This window comes from Salvia splendens, chromosome 15, assembly GCF_004379255.2.
Source record: "Salvia splendens isolate huo1 chromosome 15, SspV2, whole genome shotgun sequence".
In the NCBI taxonomy this organism is placed as follows: domain Eukaryota; kingdom Viridiplantae; phylum Streptophyta; class Magnoliopsida; order Lamiales; family Lamiaceae; genus Salvia; species Salvia splendens.
The window spans coordinates 10,340,898-10,367,652 of NC_056046.1; the positions used below are offsets into that span (position 1 = coordinate 10,340,898).

The 26,755-nt window shown below is 41.3% G+C and overlaps 2 protein-coding genes across 2 annotated transcripts in view; one reads left to right on the plus strand and one right to left on the minus strand.

The window, feature by feature from the left end:
- Positions 1-17,330, plus strand: part of LOC121766686 (glutathione S-transferase T3-like) — a 33,569-nt gene extending 16,239 nt beyond the window's left edge. Inside the window, exon 3 of the mRNA XM_042162954.1 lies at positions 17,282-17,330. Within this exon, the coding sequence (XP_042018888.1) occupies positions 17,282-17,330 (49 nt within the window). The remainder of the gene's footprint in view (positions 1-17,281) is intronic.
- Positions 17,331-22,534: 5,204 nt separating this feature from the next.
- LOC121768311 lies at positions 22,535-23,322 on the minus strand. The gene is made up of 4 exons (XM_042164778.1): positions 23,217-23,322; positions 23,077-23,126; positions 22,939-22,999; positions 22,535-22,737 (listed from the first exon to the last, which is right to left on the minus strand). Exons 1-4 carry the CDS (start codon positions 23,320-23,322, stop codon positions 22,574-22,576), a joined length of 381 nt encoding a protein of 126 aa, XP_042020712.1. The 3' UTR covers positions 22,535-22,573.
- Positions 23,323-26,755: the final 3,433 nt, after the last annotated feature.

Consider the following 26,755-nt stretch of genomic DNA (forward strand, 5'->3'; position numbering starts at 1 on the left):
CAGCTTGCACATATGGACCTCATTGAGACCCTGGTTCGCCATGTTATACTGATAGCGTCCCAAGAAATCATGAGGATCCACTAACCCGTCATAAGTCATCGACGGAGTTCGGTAGTTCTGTGGCAAGGGAGTTCGGGTGATATCGTCCGAGAACGGAGTCTTCAATGCTCCGTACATGGCGAACCCGACATCTCTTCGGTATGGAGGAGATGGAGTTCTCCTGTGATTCCGGTACCGAGGAGGAACAGGAACATGTCGGGGTTGAGGATTCTTCTTCCTGGAAGACACGGCACTACTGCGGTAGTGACTTTCATGTCTGGATGAGGAAGGGGAATCCACCGTTTTCGTCTTCGGCTCTTGGCTCTTTTGCAGGAAGGCTAAGAACTCATCCTGCTTCTCAGCCAAGAACAGCTTGACAGCCTCATTCAAATCAGGCTGCTGGGAAGACTCGGTGTGTGGACCTTTTGAGCGGCTTGTTCCTTCATCGTGAAAACTGGAAGTAGATGTCTCCCGAGGCTGTTTTCCGGACCTGCGGGCTGGACTAGTTTCCTCATGGTTTTCACGAACGGTATTACGGGTAGTATGTGATCTGGTATGCATTTTTTTTTGGGGTGGAAAAAGGGTCAAAAATTCGCTTTATCACAAATTTGGTTCTCTGTTTCCCACAGACGGCGCCAGTGATGGTTGGGCGAATTTTTGATGGTGATGAATGCAGGAAAATGCAGATCACGACACAGAGATTTACGTGGTTCGATTTACTGAGGTAAATCTACGTCCACGGGAAGAAAAGAGGGCAGAGTTGTATTGCTTGATCTGTTTTCTACAGCTTACAATACAGACTTGCTATTTGATCTTTTATCTCTAGAGAACTCTACTTCTCTATCTGATCTAAGTTCTATTTATACATTGAACTAAGATCGTGGCTTGCATCACCACTGACTAGGTCGTGGCTTACATCATCATCTAATTAGGTCGTGGCTTACATCATCACTAATTAGATCGTGGATGTCGTGGAGGTCATGAGATCTTGCATGGGTCCACCACTAAATAGATCGTGCAGTGGAGGTCGTGGAGGTTCTGCATGAGTCCACCATCTCCCAGTTCGGTCGAATACTGAGACCGAACTGCTGAACTATTGCCGAGCAGCTTTTGCCGATCTGAGAGTAGAGCTTGATTGGTCGGCTTTTACCGAGCTGTAGGCTGGGGCCGAACTCTTTGGTAATGCCGAACTGATTGGTTGGCTTTTACCGAGCTGTAGGCTGGGGCCGAACTCTTTGGTAATGCCGAACTGATACTCTTCCTTGGGCTTTGGGCTGATGGGCCGTCACTGCTATTGGGCTTGTTTAGTCCGTACCCCATCAGATACTAAGTACTCCAAATTGAACGAACTCAGTTAAATTTATTCAGTACTTAATCAAATTTATCAATAATTAACCCTCACATATTAAATTTCAATCACATTAATTGGTATCATTACCACACCAGTTTACAAAGTGTCATTACCTTATTTAACTAAAAATACTTTAAGAATTTGTTCAAAGTTATACTCTACGGTGGTGTTCGGTTTCCGAGATAAAATAATACCAAGATATAATCTAGGATTGAGTTGTGAAATTATTTTAGTCATAGGGGGTTAGTTATGACTAATTATCCCATGATTATTCATTTAAGATTGAGTTGTGGAGTTGAATCTCAAAAACCAAACACACTATAAATTTAATCTTGAATACAATATTGCAAACTGAACACCCACGTACACAGATAATATAAAATGGGTTGCAAATTAACTACTTGAAAATATGTAAAAAATGTAATCTTTTCTAAACTAAGTTTTGGGAATGTGTCACCAAAGACGGGCGTCGTATCCGTGGGGCTGTAAAGAGATTTTGATGTTATCCGCGAATAAGGACGAGCCGTCCTCTACGTAATATGCAACTAATTTGATTTGGAAAAATAATTTGATGTATGATTATTAATTTATTCTTAGTCAACTTTTGTGTATGGTGTATCTCTATCTGAAATTTAAACTCTTACATAGAGAATCCCAAAACCCAATCCATTCACGTGGAGGCGACTTGGAAACTCCTAATGGCTAGCCCAATAACAGTGACGGCCCATCAGCCCAGAGCCCAAGAAAGAGTATCTGTTCGGCACCAAAGAGTTCGGCACGACCAAAGAGTTCGGACTCAGCCTACAGCTCGGTAAAAGCCGACCAGTCAAGCTCTCCTCTCAGATCGGCAAGAGCTGATCGGTAAAGTCCAGCAGTTCGGTCTCAGCATTCGACCGAACTAGGAGTTAGTGGACTCATGAAAGGCCTCCACGACCTCCGCTGTACCCACGATCTATTTAGTGGTACGAAGCAGTTATTGAGCAGTTATTGCTCACCCACGATCTTGTTAGTGGGGCTGCAAACCACGACCTTAATTCAATGTATAAATAGAACTTAGATCAGATAGAAAAGGGTTAAGCTCTCTAGAGATAAAATACCATATAGCAAGTCTGTGTTGTAAGCTGTAATCCCAGATCAAGCAATACAATCTTGCCCTCCCTTCTTCCCGTGGACGTAGATTTACTTCAGTAAATCGAACCACGTAAATTCTTTGTGTCATAATCTTCATTCTCTACCAGCATTTACTAACATCAGAAATTCGCGGATCCATCACTGGCGCCGTCTGTGGGAAACAGAGAACAAAATTTGTGATAAAGCGAATTTTTGATCCATTTTTTCCACCCAAAAAATGCATACCAGATCGCAGAGTACCCGTATTCCTGCCCGTGAGAACCAGGAGGAAGCCAATCCATCCCATAGGTCTGGAAAACAGCCTAGGGATAAATCCACCACCAGTTCTCATGGCGAAGGAACAAGCCGCTCCAAAAATCGTCCCACTGAGTCTTCCCAGCAGCCCGATTTGAATGAGGCTGTCAAGCAGTTTTTGGCGGCGAAGCAGGAGGAATTCTTAACCTTCCTGCGAAAAAGCCAAAAGCAGCCGGAGACGAAAACGGCGGATTCTCCTTCTCCCTCCGCACAAGAAAGTCACTACCGCAGTAGTGCCGTGTCTTCCAGGAAGAAGAATCCTCAACCCCGACATATTCCTGTTCCTCCTCGGTACCGGAATCACAGGAGAACTCAATCTCCTCCATACCGACGAGATATCGGATTCGCCGTGTACGGAGCACTGAAGACTCCGTTCTCGGACGACATCACCCGAACTCCCCTACCACAGAACTACCGAACTCCGTCGATGACTTACGATGGGCTCGTGGACCCTCACGATTTCTTGGGGCGCTATCAATATAACATGGCGAACCAGGGTCTCAACGAGGTCCACATGTGCAAGCTGTTTCCCGAGCTGCTCATCGGGAACGCGAGAAGGTGGTTCGATAGCCTCCCCCAGGGCAGCATCAGATCTTACCGAGATCTAATGGATGCCTTCCACAGGAGGTTCTTTCAGAAAGCGGAAGCCCGAATCACTTCGGCTCAGCTGCTTTCCATTCGTCAAGGTCGCGACGAAAAAATCAGCGACTTTATGACAAGATTCCACAAGGAATGCCTGCAAGTAGACGATCTCAACGATCTGCTTGTCATTTCGGCATTCCAAAATGGAATCCTGCCCGGAGCTCTCTACAGGAAGCTCGTTGAGTGCGGTCCGCAGACAGCTCAGGAAATGTGGGACATTGCGGACCAGTACTCCCGGGCCGATGAGGCAGACCGTCGCAAACGGTCGTTAGACAGCTCATCGTCCCGAGGAGACAGAAGGAAGCCCGATCATAGCGATCAGGGGCATCCACGCCGGACTCCATTTGAAAGAATTCAAAGGGCTCCGGTGCAAGACAGATTGGGACCTCGTCTCAATCCCGAGAAGCCGCCCGCTCAGTTCGTATCGCTGAACAAGCCGAGAGCGGAAATTTTCGAACTGCACTCTGACCTATTCGAAAAGCCAAAGCGGATGACGAAATCAGCCGCGCGCCGACCACAGGATAGCTACTGCTCCTACCATCAAGACCACGGTCACGATACTGAGGAGTGCAGAAACTTGGCTGCAGGTATCGATGTTCTTGTGAAGGCAGGGACATTGAAAAAATACCGAAGCAAGCAGCCAAAGAAGAATAAAAAGCAGAGTGGTGCGAACTGCGCTCCTCAGGATCCGAAAAGGCAGCCGGATCCCGAAGACGATGACGAGCCGCAATATGATGGAGTAATCCAGACTATTGACGCGCTCCCTGCCGGGAAGACCAAGTCGTCCCTAAAGTCAGAACGCAGAGGCTCCAATCGAGAGGAGCCAACGCATAAAAGGCTGAAGCAGGACGAAGTGATTACGTTCTCGGCTGCTGATCCCGTCCCGGCCATCTCTCCTCACCAAGACGCCATTGTCATCCAAGCCGGAGTGGCAAACAAACTGATCCACAGGGTGTTTGTGGATACAGGAGCGTCGGTTAGCATTCTTTTTAAAGAGTGCTTTGACAAACTAGAAGTGGACCCAGCTCGGCTCAGTCCGGCTCCGCTTCCCCTAAAGAGCTTCGCCCAGGAGGACACCCGCCCTGAAGGTATTATCAGCCTTCCGATCACGGTGGGGAAAGCGCCTACTAGCTCCAGTACGATGATTGAGTTTTTCGTGGTGAAAGCTCGGTCCCCGTACAACATCATCCTGGGAAGAGACTGGCTCAACACAGTTCGGGCCGTTTGCTCCACTTATCACCTCACCATCAAGATCCCTACTAAAGGAGGGATAGCGGTCATCCGAGGTGACCAAAAGAGAGCAAAGGAATGTCTGCAAATTGCGCTTAGAAGTGCCGAGCAGTCAGATCGGCACCACCAAGCATAGCAATCACAGCAGCCGGAGTCAGAGGCGATGACCGAGGTCATACCGGAGCCGAACTCGATGACAGTTCAGCTGTACGAAGACGATCCATCCAGAACGGTTAAGATCGGCTTCGCGGGAACGCCCCTACTTCGGGAAAAAACCATCCAGCTCCTCAAGGAGTATAAAGACGTCTTTGCATGGTCTCCGTTGGACATGACCGGAGTGCCCCCCGAGGTAATCACTCATCGGTTAAATATTGATCCTTCAGTCCGGCCGATAAAACAGAAGCAAAGACTCTTTGCGGCAGAACGAAGTCAAGTCATCCATGACGAAGTCCGTCAATTATTGAAGGCGGATGTGTTATTCGAAGTGAAGTATCCTTCGTGGGTGGCCAATCCTGTCATGATCAAGAAAAAGGAAGGAGGATGGCGGATGTGCATAGATTTCACCGATCTAAATAAGCACTGTCCCAAAGATTGCTATCCCCTTCCGAACATAGATAAAAAAGTAGAAGCTTTGATAGGCTTTGAAATTTTTTGTTTTCTTGATCTGTACAAAGGATACCATCAAGTTTTAATGGATGAGATTGACGCTTCAAAAACGGCCTTCATTACTGATTTCGGCATTTTCGCTTATAAAAAGATGCCATTCGGTTTAAAGAATGCCGGAGCCACTTATCAAAGGATGGTAGACAAGCTTTTTCGGCACCTGATTGGAAAGGAGGTCGAAGTGTATGTTGACGATATAGTCGTCAAAAGCAAAAGCACTTCGGAGTACGAGCACAACCTCAAGTCCACTCTCAACGTGCTCAAGAAAGCCAACCTCAAACTTAATCCCCAAAAGTGTACCTTTTTGGTAGATTCGGGAAAGTTTCTGGGTTGTGGGGTTTCAAAGGACGGACTCAAGGCAAACCCCTCAAAAGTTCAAGTCGTTCAGAACATGGCAATGCCGAAGTCCATACATGACGTGCAAAGGCTAACCGGATGTCTAGCCGCACTGAATCGATTCCTTTCCCAAGCAGCCGAAAAGCAACTGCCGTTCTTCAAGGTGTTGAAAAAGGCACCAAAGTTCGAGTGGGGAGCCGAGCAGAAAAAGGCCTTTGACGAGCTCAAAAGTTATCTAGCCGAGCTTCCTCTTCTCTCTGCTCCAACCGAAGCCGAAGTAATATTCTTATACTTAGCGGCATCGGATCAAACCATCAGCGCGGTGCTTGTACGAGAAGAAGGCCTAAAGCAGCTTCCCATCTATTTTACAAGCCGAGCATTAAGAGGTCCAGAAACCAGGTATCAACCTCTGGAAAAGATTGCTCTGGCATTAGTAAATGCAGCAAGGAGACTGCGGCCATACTTCTATGCTCACAAGGTATGCGTCTTAACTGATCTGCCACTTCGGCAAGTGTTGACCAAACCAGAAGCATCAGGCAGAATCGCCAAGTGGGCTATAGAGTTGGGAGAGCACGCAATTGAATATCTACCTCAGAAAGCCATCAAGGGACAAGCCTTGGCAGATTTTCTTGCAGAAGCAAAGTTCGATCAAGCAATTCCTGTTATTGCCGAACAGAAGGATTCTGCCAATGCCGAACTAGCACAGCCCTTGGAATCCGAAGTAGAGCCGCCGGACTGCTGGAGCGGATTCGTAGATGGAGCTTCAAACAAGATGGGAAGTGGAGCTGGTATTTTACTTGTCGCTCCCGACGGACACGAGGTAACCTACTCACTTCGGTTCCTATTCCCCACTACTAATAATGAAGCCGAGTACGAAGCCCTCCTGGCCGGACTCCAGTTAGCGCAAAGTCTGCTCGTCAAATCTCTCAAAGTCCATTGTGATTCACAAGTCATAGTAAATCACATGTTGGGTACAAGTGAAGCTCGTGACGAGAGAATGAAGAAGTATTTGGACAAAGCGCAAAGCATCAGCCGAAGTTTCTCCTATTTTCGGATAATCCGCATTCCCAGAGCGGAAAATAGCCGAGCAGATACCTTAAGTAAGTTGGCCTCAGATCCGAGCTCAAAGGCGGAAGAATTAATGCATCGAAGCATTGATGAAGCCGAGGTACATTCAGTATCCAGCTCGCCGAACTGGATGACGCCGATCTTGCAGTATCTGGATCAAGGACAATTGCCCGAGGATAAGAGAGAAGCTCGGAAGATCACGTGCCGAGCACTTCGGTACGAACTTCATGAAGGAGTCCTCTTTAGAAAGTCTTACCTCCAGCCGTTATTGCGGTGCGTAGGACCAGAAGAGACGGACTACATCCTCAGAGAAGTTCATGAAGGATCGTGCGGTAGCCACATCGGAGCCAGAGCTTTAGCTAAAAAAGTTCTGAGATGGGGATATTATTGGCCAACCATGGTACAAGAGGCAGTGCAGCTCGTCAAGAAGTGTACGAAGTGCCAAATTCATGCAAATGTCCCAAGGATGCCGCAGACCGATCTATACACTATGCAAAGCCCTTGGCCTTTCATGCAATGGGGCATAGACATAGTGGGACCACTTCCTCAAGCTCCTCGGCAAATGAAATTCCTTATCGTTGCCGTGGACTACTTCACGAAGTGGGTGGAGGCTGAACCATTAGCTACGATAACGAGCTCAAAGGCATTGGACTTCGTCTGGAAGAACATAGTGTGCCGATTTGGCATACCTCACATCCTCATCTCGGATAATGGGACTCAGTTCACCGACAAGACGTTCAAGAATTGGTGCCAAGAGCTGAACATTCAACAGCGGTTCACTTCGGTCTCCCATCCCCAAGCAAACGGACAAACGGAAGTAACGAACCGGATTCTGGTGAAAGGGTTAAAAGCTCGGTTAGAACAAGCCAAAGGACAATGGGTAGAAAATCTCCCTCAAGTCCTATGGTCCTACCGAACTACACCCAAAACCTCCAACGGTGAAACTCCGTATAGTCTGGTGTACGGCACTGAAGCCGTAATTCCGGTGGAGATCGGCGTACCCAGTCCCCGAACTCTAAATTTCTCCTCAGAAATGAATGACGACGGACTGAGAGCAGAACTAGATCTCGCCGAAGAAAGAAGAGAATTGGCGTGCATAAAAGCAGCCAAGTATAAGGAGCAAATAGCCCGGTATTATAACCAAAGGGTGAAAAAGCTTCAATTTCAAGTGGGAGATCTCGTCCTGAGAAACAACGAAGTAAGCCGAGCAGAAAAGCTGGGCAAACTCGAGCCCACATGGGAGGGTCCGTATCGGGTGTCAGAAGTCCTCGGCAAAGGGTCTTATAAATTGACTCACATGTCAGGAGAACAAGTACCCCGAACATGGCACGTCTCCAACCTCAAGAAGTTCCACTTGTAAGAGACAAGGTCCGGTCAGTCTGTCTTGTGTCTAGTTCGGTCATAGGGGTACATGTTTTTATTTGTTTGTTTTTTACTTGTACCTTTTACTTGTCGTTTTATAAAAAGTTTAAAGTTTTTTTCTTTCATCTTTTTCATTTTTTCTCTATGTGTTTTGTCTCTATGTGCTTGTCGTCTCTTACAAATGGTACCAAGGTATATCGTTCTTTAAAGACTGATCCCCTTTTTAGATCGATTATTAAAGACTATTGTGAGTCCAAGCTTCTAAGGAGGATATAAGACCACAATTCAGCTTAACAAGCAGTCCGTCTGAAACGAACTGCAATAAGCCAACGATTGTGAGTCCAAGCTTCCAAGGAGGATACAAGACCGCAATTCAGCTTAACAAGCACTTCGTCTGAAACGAACTGCAATAAGCCAACGATTGTGAGTCCAAGCTTCTCAGGAAGATACAAGACCACAATTCGGCTTAAGAAATAAGCACTTCGTCTGAAACGAACTGCAATAAGGGAAAGTCCGATCCACGCGATAAACCTCGCCGAATTAGGACGACCAAGTTCGGTCAAAGAAGTTTACCTCATAAGACCGGGGACGACCATGTCTAGTCAAAGAGGTTTACTGCATAAGACCACTTCGGTTAACTGGGAAAGTCCGATCCACGCGACAAAACTCGCCGAATTAGGACAAGGGAAAGTTCGATCCCGGCGACAAAAATCGCCAAATTAGAACACAAACCAAGTTCGGTCAAAGATGTTTATTTCATCAGACCAAAGACGAGTCCGGTCAAAGATGTTTATTTCATCAGACCAAAGACGAGTCCGGTCAAAGATGTTTATTTCATCAGACCAAAGACGAGTCCGGTCAAAGATGTTTATTTCATCAGACCAAAGACGAATCCGGTCAAAGATGTTTATTTCATCAGACCAAAGACGAGTCCGGTCAAAGATGTTTATTTCATCAGACCAAAGACGAGTCCGGTCAAAGATGTTTATTTCATCAGACCAAAGACGAGTCCGGTCAAAGATGTTTATTTCATCAGACCAAAGACGAGTCCGGTCAAAGAAGTTTACTTCATAAGACCAAGGACCAAGTCCGGTCAAAGAAGTTTACTTCATAAGACCGAGGACAAGTACGATGAAATTTTTTCGCTAAGCTGTAAATACAGTGTTAGAAGCGAAAACAAAATTTCATTTTTCAAATCTTGTTCGGCATACAACTCCGCTACCCTACAAAATGGCGTTACGCTATTACAAAGGACTATTCTACTGTCCAGGGTTGCTGAAGTTAAGCCACCTATCTGCAAAATCCTCTGGAAGCCGAGTTCGGTTGTTCCGAGCAGATGAAGAATAAGCAGGTCGACGAGATGCTATCCTCGACCCAACGCCTCTTCCCCGAGCCCGAGAAGTCCTAACACCTCGGCGATGAAGAGTCTCTGCAATAAGCATCTGCTGATCTTGCTCGCTCATAGTCACAACTCCTCGGCGAATTTCAGTCCGTCCCTGTCTTGACGATTCCGGTTGCTCCTGAGCCCGTTCTCGTCTTGACGTTTCCGACTGTTCCGGAGTTCGTTGTTGACTGGGAGTAGGATTTTGAACAAGGGAACCAGAGGTTTGATCTGGAGTGCGAGCATCTGTTGGCACGATATGCCGAAGGAATCTTTCTATGGAGGGGCGCCGAGAAAGAACAATGTTGTACCGAGAAGCCCAGCGCCGCAATGATTTCACAACTTGTTGGCAAGCCGAGCTCTCCAGCGCATTGTTCCTCCGGAGTACATGATATTCCTCCCACAGTTCGTCAACTCGACTCTGAACATCTGATATGGTCACTCCCCCCGCGCACACGGATGTAATCCTCGTACGCAGTCCTCTCAGCAATGGTCGTATTCAGCTCGGCCTCCAGATCCTTCTTATCGGACTCTAAGTCCTTATTATCGGCCTCCAGCTTCACTAAACGAGCCAGAAGCTCGTCATTCTTCGTCTGATCGGCTATAGCTCTTTTCTCAGCTTCGTCTAAAGCCGAAGAGTACAGCCGTTTCCAGTGAAGTATCTCCATCTCCTTGAGTACAAAGCAGCTATATTAGTTCGGCAGCTGTACCGAGCAGATAGTAAAATACAACAGGAATAAAGGCGAGTACGAAAAGCTATACGAAGACAAGTGTAGAGAATTTTTCATTCACAAGGAAAATTTTTTTTACACTAGGAGGGCTTCAAGGCCATTTTACAAGGAAGAAACTAGACTAAGAGAAGGGAGACGAAATCATACTCCGCCAGCTTCGTCTCCGGCTCCTTGGTCTGGTTCAGCTTCTTTCTCCTGAACTACCTCAGCCTCGGCCTCGCATCCTGCCGGCCTCGCCTCCGCCTCCTGATCGGCCTCCTTCTCCGGATGCCCGGCCCGCTCGACTTCGGCCTCCAGCTCCGGCGGCTCGGCCTCACCCTCTCCGTTGTAAGTCGAAGCGGGTGAAACGGGTCCCACGGAGGCAAAGATAGCCTCCAGGTTCTCGTCCCGATCAGCTCGACAACTCCGGACTCGGTCTGCAGAAAGCAGGACCGAAGATGAAGCGAGCTCCTCAAGGAGCGGCAGATTCTGAAGCCGAGCTGCTATCTCTCGGCTGTACAGAGGCAGCACGACGTCGGCCCCCTGCTCGCCCTTATCGGTAATTAGCCTTACCAGACTACCGACAAAGGCCGAGAACTGGCTGCTCAAAAAGAGTTTCTCCGTGTAAACACGGAGAGCCTCCCCTTGGGCAACCACGGCAGCAGCATCCCTCCGTTTCGTCTGCTCTCGCTGGATGACGAGCTGGTTTTTGGCAAACTGAGCTTCATCCTGGGCCGAAATCCTAGCAGCTCTGGCCTTCTCAAAGTTAGCCTCAGCCTGTTCGGCCCGATGACAAGCAGCCGCCAACTTCCTCTGCATCTCAGCATAGTCATTGGACGCTTTGGAGAGTTCGACGGCGACGAGCTTGGAGAGCATATCGTTCCTCTGAAAATGAATAAAGAAAAAAGTCAACAAAGGGGCCACAAAAAATACAGGAAAAAAGCAAGGCCAGAAAATCAAGAAGAGAATTCACCTCGGCGAAGTCCGTGGGCCATAAAAACGGCTCACAGATATGTTCCGAAGGAGGCGCCAAGACCACGTCTTTCTCTGGCGCTCTCGGGGGCTTCTGGGCCTTCCCCTTCCCCTTTGCCGAAGTCGACTCCGGCTTCTTCGGATCCGAAGAGGTTTTTTGCCTTTTCGGAGTCCTCTCGGCATCAGACGCCGAGCTGGTGGTTTTCGGCCTCTCCGGCTCCTTGGACTCCGAAGATTTGCGGCTAGCCTTACTCAGCATGTACACTGCCAAAAAGCAAGGAAGCAAGGTTAGATTTTCGCCGTTAAAGCAGTAGAGCATAAAAAAGAAATCCTCACCCTCAGTTTCTTCGTCCGAAGACGAGATATTGAACACGAAGTCGCCCTTGACGAGCTCAGACTCCAGGTACTGCTTCCTAATCATAGGAATCTTATTGAGCTCGCCCTCGAGCTCGTCCAACGGTTCTAACCGAGGATGAGGAATCACGGACTTCGGCCCTCTCCAGGGAAAGCCCGGAGCCGCTGTCCTATTATAAAAAAGAAGCGGTTTTGCCATTTCGGCCACTTGGTTTTGCAGAATGCCCTAAAAGGCTGTAAGGGGATCAAGTAAAACCAAGATCCTTTCCTTTTAAATTGGAAAAAATTAAGGATTGCCCGCAGAGACAGATCCTTATCTAGCCTACGGAGTTCGGCAGCAAAAGCCGACAAGTGCCTCCAAGAATTCGGAGTCACCTGACCTAAAGGGAGTTGAAAAAAATCAAGAAGCTCTACAAAAGGTGGGGGAAGAGGGAAACGAAGCCCGCATTCTAAGCAGGCTTCGTAAACGGTGGCATAACCCTCCGGCGGGTCGTTAGCCCTATGATCATCGTCGGGAACCACCGCCTTCCCCCCGGGAAGAAGATATTTTTCGTGTAGAGATATCACGGTGTCCTTACTCAAGACGCTGTGAAAGTATTCTACGGTCTTCTCTCCGGACTCTTTCCGGCTAGAAGACCCCTTGCCCCCCTCTCCTACCGCTACCCGACTCCGAAGAAGAAGAAGAAGACATTTTTCTTACTTTTTGAAGGTGAAGAAAGTCTGAAGAAGCTCGTGAAAGCGGAAGAAAATTTCTCGAGAAAGAGAGAGTATAGAAGACGCAACAGCAAAGGTGTTCAAATGAGGAAGAAAGAGCATATTTATCAGATTCGGGAAAGATTTCGAGATCGTTGCGCCGTTTCGAATCCCACCTTTTCAGGATTCAACGGCCGGATTTTACTGTCGCATTTAATGCAGGCACGCGCAAGGCACGTCCCCTGACGTCAGCCTCCCCCTTACCATTATCCAGAATGCCGAAGTGACTCACCTCGCCGAAGTGATTCACTTCGCTTTTCGGGGGGGGTAGTGATGGGGTACGAACTAAACCCTAATGGCTAGCCCAATAACAGTGACGGCCCATCAGCCCAGAGCCCAAGAAAGAGTATCTGTTCGGCACCAAAGAGTTCGGCACGACCAAAGAGTTCGGACTCAGCCTACAGCTCGGTAAAAGCCGACCAGTCAAGCTCTCCTCTCAGATCGGCAAGAGCTGATCGGTAAAGTCCAGCAGTTCGGTCTCAGCATTCGACCGAACTAGGAGTTAGTGGACTCATGAAAGGCCTCCACGACCTCCGCTGTACCCACGATCTATTTAGTGGTACGAAGCAGTTATTGAGCAGTTATTGCTCACCCACGATCTTGTTAGTGGGGCTGCAAACCACGACCTTAGTTCAATGTATAAATAGAACTTAGATCAGATAGAAAAGGGTTAAGCTCTCTAGAGATAAAATACCATATAGCAAGTCTGTGTTGTAAGCTGTAATCCCAGATCAAGCAATACAATCTTGCCCTCCCTTCTTCCCGTGGACGTAGATTTACTTCAGTAAATCGAACCACGTAAATTCTTTGTGTCATAATCTTCATTCTCTACCAGCATTTACTAACATCAGAAATTCGCGGATCCATCAGAGAACAATAAAGATAACAATACAATTACACAAACAAAGCTATAAGCCATTTACATTTCTTACATTGTAGTAAATACACTAGACCCAAACTCATTTTTAGGTTTTTTATGGAGTAGCACTAAATATGGTACTATTGCAAAAATTTTGTGAGATATATATTTTAAAATTGTAAATTTTGAATTTGGTGTGTGTAAATGGTTAGAGTAAAACTACATTTGTATGACTGTATGACATATACTTAAAAAGCTTGGTTGGAGATGGTCTAACTTTCGAAAAGATTCTAGTGCAAATTGTGCAATAAATTGATAAAAAGCTAATTACCAACCACCATATATGAGCGTATTTCCCCTCTCTTATTCCTTTATTTTTATTTTTTGAAATAATACACATAAATAAATAATTATATTTATTTTACAACACCTTAATTCCCGCACCATGCAAAAGTATTTGGATTGGTAAATTAATTTTAAAGTTATACAATACATTACCACTCCATAAAATCTGAAATTGAAGGGAAAATATAGTTAGAATTTAGAAACATTAAAAAAAATAAAAAGCGAGAGGTAGCTATATACAGTCACACGGAATGTGACAAAAAATTATGGAATAACAGATTCCACTGGCAGATCACGAGAACAAAAAAGACGATGCATGTGAGTTTGATGTTTCCGTTTTGCTCGATTCAAATTTAATGATGATATAAAATCAATGTTCAGTATTTAATCAGGCGATGTACTATTAAAATATCCTAGTTCATTAATGAAAAACGATCTTATGCATTTAGAAATTAATTAGATGAGCTAAAAACATGACAAGATCAATAAAATTTCCGTCCTTCTTGAAAAGAAGAGATTCTATAAAACATATTAGTACTAGTATATACTGAGACTATATACTAATAATTCGTTGATTTTACTACTTGCAATATTTTTTTATGATGGGTCCAATCAAACTACTATAATGAATTGAGAGCGTACAATTAGTATTTATGTGAATTAGTATAATGAATTGATAGCGTACAATTGAGACTATCTGTAAAAAGTATAAACGGTTAAAAATTGAAACTAAAAAAAATACTATATTACAACTATTCCACATCGATGTACAAAGAGAACTGAAATCACTATGTAAGTCTCGTGGCCTCTACTCCTATTACCAATTGGTTTTAGAATAAAACAATAGGTTTCTATAATAAACATAAACATAAACATTAGTATATCTGTAAGTATAATCTGAATTAGAGAGTGCCCCTCTCTGCACAATGCCGCACGTGCCGATCACGAATCCGTGCGTAGATATTGCCAGTTGTAAGAATGAAGACAAGGCCGTTGGTCAAGTTCAGCGTATCACGCTGTAAGCGATGAAGGACTGTCGAATGGTGGGCTGCCACATCATCGGGGGCACTGATTCTGCAGGAGCAGCGAATCACGGGCAGTTTCCAGTGGGCGAAGATATTTGTTTGAAGAACGTTGTATGATGTCTAAATTTGGTAATCTTTGGTGATGGAATAAACTAGATATACGTTTCCGTGGGCGGCGAAGCACGTGGTTTGGTGTGTTTCAGTTTTCCCTGCACCATTTTCTGTGTGCTTCTTCCGGTGTTTTCATTATTTTTTTTATTATTACTCCACTAAATAAACAGGGAGTATTTAAAGACAATAATAGTATTTTACTATTGGATCCGAATTTAAAATATTTGATATCAGATAATTAAATGTTGTTTTGCTTCATATACTTTATGGAAAAATGTTCTATTAGAATACATACTTTCATCCAAAAATATAATCTTAATAATGGAGTATACTTCTTCCATCCACAAAATAATATTCACAATTGCCATTTTGGTCGTCAAAATAAAGTTCAATTTTGTCATTTTGACGTCCATAAAATAATGTCCATATTTACTTTTTTTCATTTTTGGTGAATAGATTTCCACTAACTCATTACACTCACATTCTATTATAAACTAATATATAAAGTAAGACCCATATTTTAATTATTTTTTTCAACCCATTTTCCTTCACATTTCTTAAAACCTGCACCAAATCAAAATGAGACTTTAAATCGTGGACGGGGAGTACGAGTTTTAATGGAATTTTTTAAAATAAAATAGAAATAAAAAAATAAGGTATTAATTTTTTATTGTAGAAAATATAACTCAACTCATTACCAATAAATTTACCACAAATAAATATAGACTAATTTGGATGGAAGATCTAAAATGAAAACATAACTATTTTTCGTGGACGATAGTAGTAGGTGGAGTATCTTCTAGTTCCATATTTATATAAGTGCAAATTACTGAAAACCATGAAGTTTGGTCAAATTATGGTTTATCCCGCAATTTTCCAAAAATATCACGTAGTTAATATTTGTTCTTAATTATTTTTTATTTATTCTTTATTAAAATTGTAATCTGATATAACAATATAAAAAGTCATGGAGTATATGAAAATGTCATATTTGATGACAAATATTTAAATAAAAAGGATTTGAATTACAAATTATGAATATTATGTAGATACAATTGATGTAATAGGCTATTCATTATTCATATTAAATATTCCCGATTTGGTTGGTGGAATATTAAATACCGATAGTATCGAACAGGCGTTGGCTGTAAGTTGTAACAAAATGCCACACATACTATTAGTATTATTGAATAGAGGTGTCACCTTCACTTCACTATTACATGGTAGGCTGTACCTAAACAATAATATATATCGTCACAATAATAAACGGCATGCAGTTTTTAGCCTTTTTTTGCAATGTTTTAAAAACCGGACCGGCAAGCGAACCGGCGTCATTACTGGTTCAACCGGTTCACTGGTCGAACCATTGGTTGAACCAAAATACTGTTTATATATATATATATATTTATTTAGTAGTAAATAATAAAATTTAATCAAATGTTTTATCAATAAATATTATAGTATTATACATTTAATAGTATTATTATAGAAAACAAGTCTTGTACTACTATATTAGAATATTTAATGACGTTAAGTTTAAATACAATAATAAATTATAATACACAATATTAAAAACTAATATTAAACTCTATGTATAATTTTAAACTCCTATATTATAAAACATTAGTGATTGTAAAAGTATAATTAAAATATAAGAAATATATTAAAATTAACAATTTCTTAAAAGAATATATAAAATTAAAATGAATTATCTTAAAAGAATATAAAATTAAAAAGAATATATTTTTAGTGAATGATAGAATTTTATTAATTTTTTATCAACAAATATAATTAAATATATAAATTATACTAGTAGTAAGTTATTGCAAATAAAAAATATAATATTTATGTATAAAAATAAATAAGTTCATAGTATTATTTTCAAAAAGTAATGCGGCAAAATAATATTATACACAAAGATATATGAATAAACATAAATTAAAAACATATATTTAGTAAATACTCCTAGTATATAATCAAATAGTAGTAAACTTTTAATATGATTAATCACATACTCTTAATATACATATATACGTATTAAACACGAATTATTAGTTTATATAGATAAATATTTCGTGTTTAACATATGAAAATAATTTATGTTCATATTACTACTAAGAAGTCCTTGTGGTGTAGTGGTAGAATTATTGGTAAATTCATTGGGAGGTCTTGAGTTCGACCCCTATCAAGGCCAAAATTTTAGAATAAAATTTTGAAAAGCATTTGAACCGGTTTTCGGTTCCCGGCCAGACCGGTCCGACCGGCCGGTTTCGGCGGTTCATGGCGGTTTAACATGTCACTGGTTTTATAGTGCTAACCGGACCGGATCACCTACCGGTTCGCGGTTGAACCGGCCGGTCCGGTCCGGTCCGATTTTTTAAACATTGCTTTTTTGCTGTTCACGCTCGCGTAGTTGAGTCCTATCTAAGCAATGAATAATTTTGATTTTGTATGTCGTACGATCATATTTATTCTCAATTACTCTCATTAAAACTCCATAACTCTACTGGAAATCGACAAATGATGAATTTTGGGCAGTTGGCAAAGATTTTTTTTTGGAGGCCAAATTTTATTCAACTTTTTTGCAATTCTTTTTATTCATCATCCTTTTGGGATTGTTAAAGTTTAATAAAGCCAAAATTATTCTGTATTCAGGCTTTTTATGGAGGTGGAATGGAATGAAGCCAAGAATACAGGCATGTGATGACCGCCATGGGCTGACACGTGTTGTGTTTTTCATAACTTTACCATGACCTAATACTAATAGTAGCACTTTTTTAGTTGTATTGACGTATTTTAAAACAAAAAAAAATACAATAATTCCCCATTAATAATTTACGAGAGACATGTCTCGTGATTGCCGTGAATTAGACAATCCATTTATAGTATTTTAGGGATTTTCGTATTACCCTTGACATGTGAGATGTTTTTTTATAACTCGTTATCTATTTTTTTGCTTAATAGGAATCCTTGGAAATCATAGGAAAATTGTATTTTTAATCTAGTGCTTCGCAATTGCAACCTTTATATATGCTGTTTTCTTCATTTATGACTTGTGAGAGAGCTATAAAGACAAAAATGTCAAAAAAAATTATTTGAGTTTATTTTACTATTTTACAGGCTATTAATTGTAAAGAAAATAACTCTTCAATGAAATGGCCCAATGGCTTCTCCTGTCACAACATGAATCTATTTATGCCCCACTGGTTGGGGATTTTCCCATACACAGGTTTATCACAATAACACTTGTAATATTGATTATTTGAGGGTTAGATCAAATTTTATTTAGTAGTAGGAATTTAATACTGTATGTGATTCTAAATACAGCCCATCCATAGAAAAGATATTACAACTGCTTTTATTTTCTAGAGATGGTTGAGTACTTTGGTTGTTGGGCCTATTGGTTTTTTGCATCTCTTCGTTACTTGCACGGGCCTGATGACTACTGGGCCCAATCCCAATTTTCAATATCTCTCTGAACTTCCTTGATGTATTAATTTTATTGATAACATTAATTTACCTTGACTCCGCCTCCATGCTAATTAAGTATTCACTCAATATATTATAGCGTACATACGAATAGTTAAATTTTCAATTCTGCTAATTTTTTATACGGCCGTCAAATTTACTACGAATTAATATATTTATGCCTAATTAGTTAATTTTACCGATCTCCAATTTCAAGAATGATATATTGGAGCTTGCAACCCCCTTTTTGACCGCCTTCAAAACCCAAGTGTAATAATGGAGTGCTCATTTCAGTTGGAAGAAGCTCGGCTAGAAAGGAGTTCGGTAAGCTCGGCTTACCGAGCTGGAACTAGCCTGGAACTAGCCGAGAAGAAGAAGAAGGCAGAAGTCGGTAAGCTCAGCGGTAAAGAAGCTCGGTATGGAAGCTCGGTAAGGAAGCTCGGCGTTGAGCTGGAATGAGCCGAGAAGGAAGAGTTCGGTTGTAAGCCGAGAAGGAGTTCGGTATTGAGCCGAAGAAGGAGTTCGGTCTTGAACCGAGAAGGTAGAAGCAACCTAGCCGAACTAGCCGTTGGAGCAGCAGTTAGTTAGCTGAGATGTAGCGGTTATTCTTCTTGCTTTCTTGATTCTTCTTGTAGTTAGTTAGTAGCAGTTGCTACGTGATTATGGAGCTTTAAATAGCTCACCGTGTATGTAGTTTAGAGTAGAGTTTAATCAATAAAGAGTTTTCCAGTTTTCTCTCCAAGATTATCATCTTCAATACTCAAAGTGTGAGTGTGTGTGTTTTCTGCATTGTGTGATCTCATACAACAGTGAGTGTGTGTGTGATCTTATTGAGTGTGTGAAAGCCTTGTGTGCGTAAATCCCAACAAGTGGCGCCGTCTGTGGGAAAGGGATATTGAAGCTGATTTGCAGAGGATCAAACGGTTTCAGAGATGGCAGCAAGGCTTGATGCAGAGAAGTTCACAGGCAAGAATGATTATGGCCTGTGGAAGATGAAGATGAAGGCGGTTTTAATTCAACAAGGCTTGGCGGCAGTTCTTGCAAAACCAGATGAGAAAGGAAAGGCTCCAGTGCTTGATGAAAAAGCTCAGGCAAAGATGGAGGAGATGCAGCTCAAGGCACATTCTGCAGTGATTCTGTGCCTTGGAGATAAGGTCTTGAGGGAAGTTCAAGAAGCCAAGACTGCGGTGGAGATCTTGGACAAGTTAGATGAAGTTTACTTGGCCAAATCCTTGGCTAACCGGCTGTATCTCAAGAAGAGGCTGTATGCCTATAGTTTTTCTGGAGATAGGTCCATCATTGAGCAGCTAGAGGAGTTCAACAAGATCATTGATGACCTGGGATCTGTTGATGTCAAGATCTCAGATGAGGATAAGGCCATTCTCACATTGAATGCCTTACCTAGCTCGTATGACCAGCTAAGTGATGCAATTATCTATGGAAGAGATAAACCTATCACCTATGCAGAAGTCTATTCAGCCTTGATGGCCAAAGAACTCCAGAAGACAGCCAACAGAGGCTCTGCAAGCTCCAATGTTCAAGCTGCAGAGGCCTTGAATGTGAAGAAGTTCAAGAAGCAGAACTTCAAGAAGAAGTTTGAGGGCCCTAAACCCTCAAGTTCAGATGCTCAGAAGGAAACCAGAGCTTGCTATTGGTGCAAGAAACCTGGACATTTGAAGAAAGATTGTCATGCATGGAAGAGAAAGATGGCCTCAGAGGGACACAATCAATCTGATTGTGTGGAGAGTGCTGATCCCCCGGCTCAACTCATGAATATCAGTGATAGTGGGGTCAGTCATAGGTGGATTATGGATTCGGGGTGCAGCTTCCATATGTGCCCCAATAGAAGCTGGTTTCATGATCTTCAAGAAGCATCGGGTACGGTTGTTCTTGGTAATAACCACATTTGTCAGATCAAAGGAATAGGGAAGGTAAAGCTAAGCCTACAAGATGGCTCTATAAAGATCCTAACTGGGGTGAGGTATATTCCAGAAGTAAAGAGGAACCTCATCTCATTGGGAATGCTGGAACAGAAAGGGTTCACCATATTGATGAGTCAAGGAAAATTGTTTGTGAAATCTGGAGATGCAGTGATGATGGAGGCTGACAGAGAGCATATTCTCTATTATCTGAAGGCTAGGGCTGTTGATGGAGAAAGCAATGCAGTGTCAGATGATTCCATAATGCTATGGCACAAGAGATTGGGCCACCCAGCCGAAGGAAGCTTGAAAGAACTCATCAAGAAGGGTCTGATCTCTGGAGATTTCAACAAGATGGACCCCTGTGAGCAATGTATACTTGGAAAGGCTAAGAAGGCACCCTATCCTACAGGTATTCACTCTTCTACAGCCCCTTTAGACTACATACATAGTGATCTTTGGGGGCCTTCACCGGTGTGTTCAATTGGTGGAGGAAAGTATTATCTAGCTATCATTGATGACTATACAAGGAAGTTGTGGGTATATATTCTTAAAGAAAAATCTGAAACACTCACAAAGTTCAAGATATGGTGTAAGGAGGTTGAGCTAGAGAAGGGTAGAAGTGTTAAATGCTTAAGGACAGACAATGGCCTAGAGTTCTTGTCTGCTGAGTTTGATCTGTTTTGTAAAGAGAAGGGTATGAAGAGGCACCGGACTGTTCCTGGTAATCCTCAGCAAAATGGTGTTGTGGAGAGGATGAATAGGACAATTCTAGAGAGGGTGAGGTGCCTACTTCTTGGGTCTGGTTTGAGCAGCAGATTCTGGGGTGAGGCTGTGTATACAGCAGCCTATCTCATCAATAAATGCCCATCTACTGCCCTGAAATCTGAAACTCCTGATTACATGTGGTATGGAGCTCACAGTGACTACTCAAAATACAAGGTGTTTGGGTGTGCAGCCTATGCTCATGCTAGGCAAAGTAAGCTTGAAGCTAGGGCTCTGAAATGTATCTTGCTGGGGTATCAGAGAGGTGTTAAGGGGTATAGGCTCTGGTGTATTGAGCCCGGTAAGCAGAAGGTCTTGGTGAGTAGGGATGTGGTGTTCTTGGAGGATCAGATGCCATTCCTGAAAGATAAGCCGGACTCCAATGAAGATGAGGGTGATTTCTTCAAGGTGGAGACTGTGGGGGTTGGCCTAGGAGCAGGTGGAGTCATTGACTCGGGGAGTGAGTCTGATTCAGATAAAGAAGAGGCTCCAACTCAGGGCAACCAGGCTGGTGAGTCTATATCAGACTCTATCAGGGACTATCAGCTTGCAAGGGACAGAGTTAGAAGAGAAACAAGGCCACCAACAAAGTTCTCTGATGTTGTGTATTATGCTCTGTGTGCAGCTGAAGGTATTGATGGTGCAGATCCACTCACATATAAAGAAGCTATGCAGAGTAAAGATAGAGAAAGATGGATTGAAGCCATGAATGAGGAAATAGAGTCTTTACTCAAGAACAAAACATGGATTTTGGTGGACAAATCCAAGCTGAATACAGATGAAAAGGGGAGAGTGAAGGTGATTAAGATTAACACCTTGCACAATCCGGCTGACATGCTAACAAAGTCTCTAGGTAGAGACAAGTTTGATCATTGCAAGAAATGGATCAATGTTTGTGCAAGAACTGAGATGAGCCCTCAGGTGGAGAATTGTAATAATGGAGTGCTCATTTCAGTTGGAAGAAGCTCGGCTAGAAAGGAGTTCGGTAAGCTCGGCTTACCGAGCTGGAACTAGCCTGGAACTAGCCGAGAAGAAGAAGAAGGCAGAAGTCGGTAAGCTCAGCGGTAAAGAAGCTCGGTATGGAAGCTCGGTAAGGAAGCTCGGCGTTGAGCTGGAATGAGCCGAGAAGGAAGAGTTCGGTTGTAAGCCGAGAAGGAGTTCGGTATTGAGCCGAAGAAGGAGTTCGGTCTTGAACCGAGAAGGTAGAAGCAACCTAGCCGAACTAGCCGTTGGAGCAGCAGTTAGTTAGCTGAGATGTAGCGGTTATTCTTCTTGCTTTCTTGATTCTTCTTGTAGTTAGTTAGTAGCAGTTGCTACGTGATTATGGAGCTTTAAATAGCTCACCGTGTATGTAGTTTAGAGTAGAGTTTAATCAATAAAGAGTTTTCCAGTTTTCTCTCCAAGATTATCATCTTCAATACTCAAAGTGTGAGTGTGTGTGTTTTCTGCATTGTGTGATCTCATACAACAGTGAGTGTGTGTGTGATCTTATTGAGTGTGTGAAAGCCTTGTGTGCGTAAATCCCAACACCAAGAGAAAGAACCAAAATTTATATGTGGAACTAAGTAAAAATATGCCAAAAAACTTGGCTACAAAAGTTAGGGTCCTTTGCTGGAAAAGTGTCGGCCACAAAATCTATCCAGACAAGGCACATTCCTCATTTCCTTCCCTAACTAATTAGACATAAACTACTATTCAAAACTTGAACATATTTTTCTAAGTCACAAGACTAGTACTAACTTGATGAATGCTTAAAAATTAATACTAGTACTAACAAGGTAGCAAACTCCATGTTTTATGGGATGAGCGGAATATGCTTGTTGTGTATTGGACGTCGTCTTCTAACCCAAGAATAATCCATTGTGAAATATTCTGATTTGTTGGGGCTCTCTACCCATTCTCTCCATGTCCCTCTTTTTGTCGTCATCACTTCGTCTTCCTTCCCAATCCTTTTCTCGCCTGTAAAAGTTCGCGTAGTAAATTATAGTATCAGAAATATATAATACATACAAGTGGGGTGATGAATGATGATCATACAGATTATGTCATGGAACAGTTTTATGTTAGAATCAAAAAGATAGTTTGCATGTGCCAGTTTGAGTTCAAAACTACTTTACCTCCTCTTGCCTTTTCAAAAGTAGTAACTGAAAAATACCCTACCTGCTGAATCTTCCAACAACCTTTTCTGCAGCATAATTCCATTGTAAGCTAACCCCTTCACCTTTGATCAAACCAAGATATTGTCATTAACTAGTACATTCACACACGCACAAACACAGGAAAATTAAATGAACATACATTTGCCACTTCTAGGAGTTTGAGTTTTCTTGGTAGTGATAGCTGCCGACCTACAACAATTGAAGATATGAAGCATGAGATAATGCTTGGCATAATAATGTAAGAGAGAAAAGGGAATCACATAATAGGAAGACTATTACCATACTGCTGCAAAGATTCTTGCACGTTCACATTATCAGAATATGCCACCAAAAATGTGACAGCTAGGCAGAATGCAGTAGCAACAAGTTTCTTTGACAGTTCCATGGCAAGATTTATCAAACTAGATTTCTCACTCTCTTTAAATTTGCTTTGTCAAACTTGAGATTTATACACTGGAAAAGAAGACACGGAGTATAAAAAGAAGATCGATGCCACAACAAGAGAAGGACATACACAAAGCACAAAAATCAGAATTCCAAAATATGTAGAGAGATAAACCTATATTTTATAGATACTCCACTTTTTAGGGAACTTCACGCAATTTGGGATGAATTTTCTTTTTCTTATTTGTTTTGACACCTACTCCTATGTTAGAGCCGTGCTCTTGCTAACGATCACGGATGTGGGCCCGTACCCACTTTTATTCCCTACTCTTAGGCAAGAGCACCCACATCCGTGCTCTTCCGCATGGACATGCTCAAGGGTCCACCATTCTATTATTCAATTTAAATAAAAACATTTCCACAATATTAAAATGCATTAAAAATAACCGGAATAATATTACAAATTACAAAAAAATAAAAATTACATAATTAAAATCCTAAAAATTAAAATTTTCTTCATTAAAGTCTTAAAAATTAAAAAGTTATATAATTTAAATCCTAAAAATTTAAAATTACATAATTAAATTCATAAAATTAAAAAATCCACTACTCGTGGCCGAATTTCGCCCAAATGGATGATGAATGTGTGTATTTATAGATGATTTTGGGATTAATTTTTTTAAAAAAAAATTAAAAAAAAATTCAAAAAAATGGTAATAAAATCTGTATATTTTTGGCAATCCAAAAAAATATATTTTTTAAATTTTCGGTATTATTTTTGATTTTTTATAAAAAAAGAAAAAAAAATGCCAACGGCCAATAGAAACGTGTCACGTCTCGTTGGCACGAACGTGCTCTTAGCTAAGAGCAGCGCCGTGCCAGCTGCAAGAGCGCAGCGGCGGACAGCGCTGCCGTGCCGCTGGCACGGACGGACGAACAGCAGTGTGCTCTCCGCTGTGGATGCTCTTAGGACCACAAGGCTACCGCATTCCGACAAATCAGCCACTTTAATATGTGAAGCAACTTCAAAAGCTTAAGTTAGTTTTTTTTATTGTATAACGAATGTTTCTTGAATGTCTCTTTCAAAATCTAAATGTTGTTCAGATTCTGTTGCTGACAATAAAGAATATGGAGTACTACTGTATTAGATTTAATCAGTTTGATCAAGCTTCTTATTTTTGTCAGTAATTATATATAGTTCTCTCTGATTCTGCTAAAGCCTATATATGTCGTTGGCTAGGATGACCTTTTGTAAATTAGTTAAAAGAATACTGTTTATTCAAGATGGAGTGAAAAGGAACTTGTGTTCTTTTACCTAAAATACTTTAGTTGGGTAAAAAGTAAAGGCCAAAACTGGTCCTCAATATATGTCCATTTTATGATTTTGGTCATATACTTTATCTTTTGAATTTTTGCATCCTGAACATTTCAACTCGGAGCAAAATTGGTCCTACACTAATAATTCCGTCAGTTTTTAGACGGTTTTAACCCGATTTTGATGGTTTTAACAGTCTCATTCGGGTTAAAACCGTTTAAAAATCGATGGAATTGTTAGTGTAGGACCCAGGGACGGAGATAACGTTGGCCAAGCCACCGCTCAAGCGGGGGCTTAGCCGGCGTCGGGCCCTGTTGTGTTTTGAGATTAGAGAAAGACCACAACTGCATCGGCGTAGAAAGAAAGAAAAATATGCAGATGGGAGTAGCTTTTACCAGAGGGGAAGAAGAAGAAGATGAGGCGCACGTTTTTAGGTTTTGATCAATTGGGCCTTTTAAATGGGTTTAACTTTTGATTAATTTGGTGAAATGACCCAGTATTAAACGATTTCAAAAATTAATGAATCAAATTAGTTTTGAGATTAATTACTTTATTTTGTTAAAACAATTAAATGACTTTATATAATTAATGCCTTATTATATTTAATTGGATTCACCTAAATTATTCTATTAGTACAGAGTACATAACATCAAATTAAAAACAGTTATTCCAATAATTTATTGTTTGAAATACAAAACATCAAATTAAAAATCAAATAACAAAATTACAACAACTAGTTTGTATTCTAATACCTCTTTTTCTTTTTATAAATGTATTTCGATTTAATATCTCATTGAACTAATTTTTTGATTTCTCAACATTTATGATTGCTTGTTTTCATATTTCAAACAAAATACGATATTAATTTTTTCTAAATTTGATTGCATATTATTAATTTTTGGTTTGGTTAGATTTGTTACAAATATATCCGAATAATAAATCAAATTAAATAAAATAATATCTATCTATATATATATATATTAAATTTTAATACTAATATTATTTTATTAAATTTCAGCACCGCCTAATTTTTGTTTCTGGTTCCGTCCCTGGTAGGACCAATTGTGATTCAAGTTGAAATGTTCTGGATGCAAAAATTCAAAAGATAAAGTATAAGACCAGAATCATAAAATAAGCATATGTTCAGGACTAGTTTTGACATTTACTCTTAGATAAATAATGAATGTGACATTTACACAACAAGGAGTAATAATTAAATTTAGATTTAGCAATAGTATTTCTGCACCTAAGAACCTAACAAGTAGTTAGAATCTACAACAGAGAAGGCCTGATCTCCAACACTAAAACGTAGCCTCTTTGCTTCTGTCATTCTGAGTGGACTGGAATTCCATTGAGATTGTAATCTGCCCAAAAACAAGAGTCAGAATCCCCATGAGAGCAACAGAAAGAAAGGTTTATTACACTGGGAAAGCAAAAGATCTGCCACTGATCCAGAACATTATTTTTGTTGTTCATGCCATTTCTGCTACAATTTTGAGGTTGCTTAACATCCTACTTGCAGGCAACTGAAAATCGAAAATAAAACATGTAGTACGTATACAACATTTGTTTTTGCATATATAGATAGTGTGTCAAATGAAGAAAACAATAGACAAGAAAATAAGGTCGATCACATCGCATTTTTCTCTATTATGCTTATACCCTTCCCTTCACACACATTTCACATTTCACAGTTTAAAACTTTTCAACCAATATCTGTTGCTCCACTGCCAAATCCCCCCAAATCTACCACATCTAAAATAAGCTGCCATATTATGCAGAAAACTCTTGCCCACACTAATTTTTGAATATGCACTCTTTCCTTTTTAGTCCGTCCCACAAGAATATGCACTTTCTAATTTTAGAAAGTCATTTATTTCTTACGAGGTGAGACTCATTCTCTAATAACAATACTTTAATTACTTTTTCTCCTTACCTCTCTCTTAGTTTGTCAATTTTACATTAAAACCCGTGCTGACCCCAAAGTGCATATTCTTTGGAGACCGATGGAGTATAATTTTGCAAAATGAAATAGAAAACTCCTCAGATAAAATAAATATATTTATAAAACTTGAATATCAAAATAATTAAATCCATTTATAAATATAGACCTTAAATA

Excerpts from the sequence above, each read along its gene's own strand:
- LOC121768311 (XM_042164778.1), bottom strand. The coding sequence starts at position 23,322 with ATGGAACTGTCAAAGAAACTTGTTGCTACTGCATTCTGCCTAGCTGTC. Across the intron at positions 23,000-23,076 it reads AACTCCTAGAAGTGGCAAAT|GTGAAGGGGTTAGCTTACAA; the intron begins GTATGTTCATTT and ends GTTTGATCAAAG. Across the intron at positions 22,738-22,938 it reads GTTGTTGGAAGATTCAGCAG|GCGAGAAAAGGATTGGGAAG; the intron begins GTAGGGTATTTT and ends GAACTTTTACAG.